The 3,666-nt window shown below is 35.7% G+C and overlaps 1 protein-coding gene across 3 annotated transcripts in view; it reads right to left on the bottom strand.

The window, feature by feature from the left end:
• The window catches only part of ANAPC7 (anaphase promoting complex subunit 7), a 24,728-nt gene that overhangs the window by 14,685 nt on the left and 6,377 nt on the right, over window positions 1–3,666 (bottom strand). For all 3 annotated transcript variants that reach the window (XM_008570446.1, XM_008570447.1, XM_008570448.1), the window contains exon 3: window positions 2,675–2,794. In XM_008570446.1, coding sequence (XP_008568668.1) covers window positions 2,675–2,794 — 120 coding nt within the window. The remainder of the gene's footprint in view (window positions 1–2,674; window positions 2,795–3,666) is intronic.

Below are 3,666 nucleotides of genomic sequence, written 5' to 3'. Positions count from 1 at the left end.
TGTTAAAACTATTTTTTATTTGACCTCAGATTTTCCATTTTCGGCTATTTTGAAAATGCAAAGGAAGGTACTTAAAGGAAAACTCCAGTATTGGTGTCAATACTTGAAAACAATAAAGGTTAAATTTAAGATTCTTTCTTGACTGCTTGTAATTAACAAACTATGACTGATGGACCATCCGTCTCAACAAATATCAAAATTTCCTTTAAGCTACTTGACTTCACTTTGGAAGAATGAGTTTTGAGTACTACCTAGTGAAAAACTCAATTCTTTTTAAAACAGATCCTTACTTGGGAATATCATAAAGCCACATTGCACAGTTAAAAACACAAGCAGTCATTACTTTATAAAAAAAGAGTGAAAAACCGTATGTTGGTATGTACTCTTAAAAGTTGAAGATTCATCAAGATATAATAACCTAACACTGGAATTTTCCTTTAAAGTGTGAGGGAATGTGTGGTGGTGTTTACCATACGTTAACAGACGTTCATTTGGATGTATTTTGACTCACTTCCTTGTCCTTTATATAGACTGAGAAGCCAGTTAACTCCCTAACAGACAAGAAAGAAAAACTGTAAATATTACAGGTTTGTGTTTGAGGCGCACATCTTCGTTAGCTCCTGGCTACAAGAGCTCTACAGAATAAAGGACATATACTCCTAACAAATGCAGACTCCTCTACTCCTTCTTAGAGCACTGGATACCACAAAGCTGAGCTTCTTTGCCATTATTCATTTTAGCTCCTGGCTACAAGAGCTCTACAGAATAAAGGACATATACTCCTAACAAATGCAGACTCTTCTACTCCTTCTTAGAGCACTGGATACCACAAAGCTGAGCTTCTTTGCCATTATTCATTTTTCAAAAGTGTCTCCCAAACTCCCCCAAGGCATTAAGGAGGAAATTATGGTACATTTATAATAAGATAAGGAATAGTACCATTTGAAGTTTATGATAAAAATGGTTTCTTCCAAAAGGAAGACACCTTGAGTATAGCAGCAGACACTCTTCACACATGCAAAAAAAATTATTCTTTGGGTAAAAGAGACTTTCACAGGTTACCAGTACACAATTAGTACACAGCATCCAAGCTTATTAGGAGACAGGTTAGTCCATAATACAAGGGTGCTTCAAAAAGTTTGTAGAAAAAGAGAATTAAAAGATAATTAATAACATCGAGGTCAAGGGTTTGGATCCCTGTACTGGCCAGCCACAACCCCACCCCACACCCACATAATATGAATCTTTCCATGAACTTTTTGAAGTACCCTTGTACTTCCAAGTGTGTTTTTTGGTTGGCTGGCTGGTACCGGGATCTGAACCCATGACCTTGGTGTTATAAGGCTGTGCTCTAACCAATTAAGCTATGTGGCCAGCCCCCCAAGTGTTTTTAATAGCTCCACCATCATAAAATATACTGGGAAAATACCTTAGTTTTAAAAACTCAGAAAATAGTAAATAATTCCTCAATATGAGGAGGTGCTTAAACACGTTCTCATCAAATATGGTTACTTTTTAAATTCAGCAACACTTGGATGAAGCAGCACTAAAATACACCAGTCACTATTGCTCAGATTCCTTGTCTTAAAAGAGCAGGAGGATGTACATAGACATCTTATTACCTATAAAATTCCTTATTTAAGCACAAGTTGCAGAGAATGATTTTTCAACGAAGTGAGGAGTACAGATGACATAAGAGTATATGTTAGAATATTAAATACTGATATGAATTCAATCCTAAGAGCAAGGATTCTTACTGTTGTTCTAAACTAGACTTAAAACCCTGATCATTACCTGGTTGATCCTGCCAATAAAAAAACCAAAAAAAACCACACCAAAAAACTGATCAAAGATGCCCAATATAACACTCCTTGCAGAATAGTACTTTAAAAAGTATTTTCACATACGTAAATTTAACAGAAAAGATACTATTATCTTCATTTTATAAATAAGGGGGAAAAAAAGTAGTAAAGTTCAGAGATTAGTAACTTGCCCAAGTTCACAGTTTATATTCCCTAAACTCAAACAAGACAAGAGATCTCTTGATTTCAGTTAGAGGTGTTTTCTTCACTATAATATGCTGACAAATCAAACACAAATATATATTCCACACATAAATAAGTACAAAGCGATCTTGGTAGTCCTGATTTTGAAAACAAAGGGATTAATAAAACCATTCCCACTACCAAATAGGTACAACTACGGAACACACAAAAAATGAAGTTCTAAAGAAGTGCTTTTGGCCACCTGGACGTGTTTTACAAATTGCTATTTCTTACAGCAAGAAGTACCAAAAGATAAAGTACTTATAGTATTCTCCAATATCATTCTCATCAGCTGAATCTTCAGGGTCTCCAAAGAAAGTCGTTCATCTATCTCTCTGAACCCCACTCCATTAATAGGGGAAAAAAGTGAGAACTGGAGTCATGAATAAAATATCCAGATAGACTCCCTAATGCATAGCTTCTCATCAGCTGAATCTTCAGGGTCTCCAAAGAAAGTCGTTCATCTATCTCTCTGAACCCCGCTCCATTAATAGGGGAAAAAAGTGAGAACTGGAGTCATGAATAAAATATCCAGATAGACTCCCTAATGCATAGCGAAAACATGGAGAACACATGGTTGGGAGGGCTGGGAGGAGAAAAAAATATAACAAATTGTTATCTCAACTTACTTTGGGAGTTCTTTGCCTTGAAGGGATCCCATCAAGTATAGCAATCGCATCTTTATCTTGTTTTAGCATTGTATAACATTCAGCCATTTTGTATTTCACTTCGATTTCAGAGGGAAGACACTAAGAGACAATGAAAACATCTCTTCAAAGTATTATTTCAACAATATGGCAATTCTCCAAAATGTTAAACATAGAGTTATCATATGACCCAGCAATCCTGCTCTTAGGTACACAGCCAAGAGAAATGAAAACATACTTTCATACAAAAACATGAACATGAATGTTTGCAGCGCACTATTAATGGGCAAAATGTGAAAACAACCAAATGTCCATTAACTAATGAATACACAAAATGTGGCATATCCATAAAATGGAATATTATTTGGCAATAAAAAGGAATGAAAAACCAATTCATTCTATAATACAGACCAACCTTGAAAATATTACACTTACAATAAGTTAAAGAAGCCAGACACAAAAAGCCACATATTGTATGATTCCATTCACACAAAATATCCAGAATAGGGAAATCCGTAAACACAGAAAGGTTTGTGACTGCCAGGGGATGGGAATGTAGAATGACTGCAAATAGGCACTGGGTTTCTCTCTAGGGCGATGAAAATGTTATGAAATTAGATAGTACTGGTGGTCGCACAACCTTGTGAATATACTAAAATCCACTGAATTGTATACTTTAAAAGGGTGAATTTTATGGCATATGAATTATATCTTAATTTTTAAAAAATTCTGTGAAGATTAAATGTACTAATTCATATGAAAGGTTTAGAATGGTGCTTGGCATACTGAATGCTCAATAAATGTTAGCTATTTTTATGAATGATCCTATTTGGATGATATACATGATTTCTATTCCCATTTTTTTTTTTTTAAAGATGACCAGGGCTGGCCCGGTGGCGCACTTGGTAGAGTGTGGCGGCGCTCCCGCCGAGGGTTCGGATCCCATATAGAGACTGGTCTGCTCACTAGTTGAG

This window comes from Galeopterus variegatus, unplaced genomic scaffold, assembly GCF_000696425.1.
Source record: "Galeopterus variegatus unplaced genomic scaffold, G_variegatus-3.0.2 Scaffold604, whole genome shotgun sequence".
In the NCBI taxonomy this organism is placed as follows: domain Eukaryota; kingdom Metazoa; phylum Chordata; class Mammalia; order Dermoptera; family Cynocephalidae; genus Galeopterus; species Galeopterus variegatus.
This window is presented reverse-complemented; position numbering and strand designations above follow the sequence as displayed.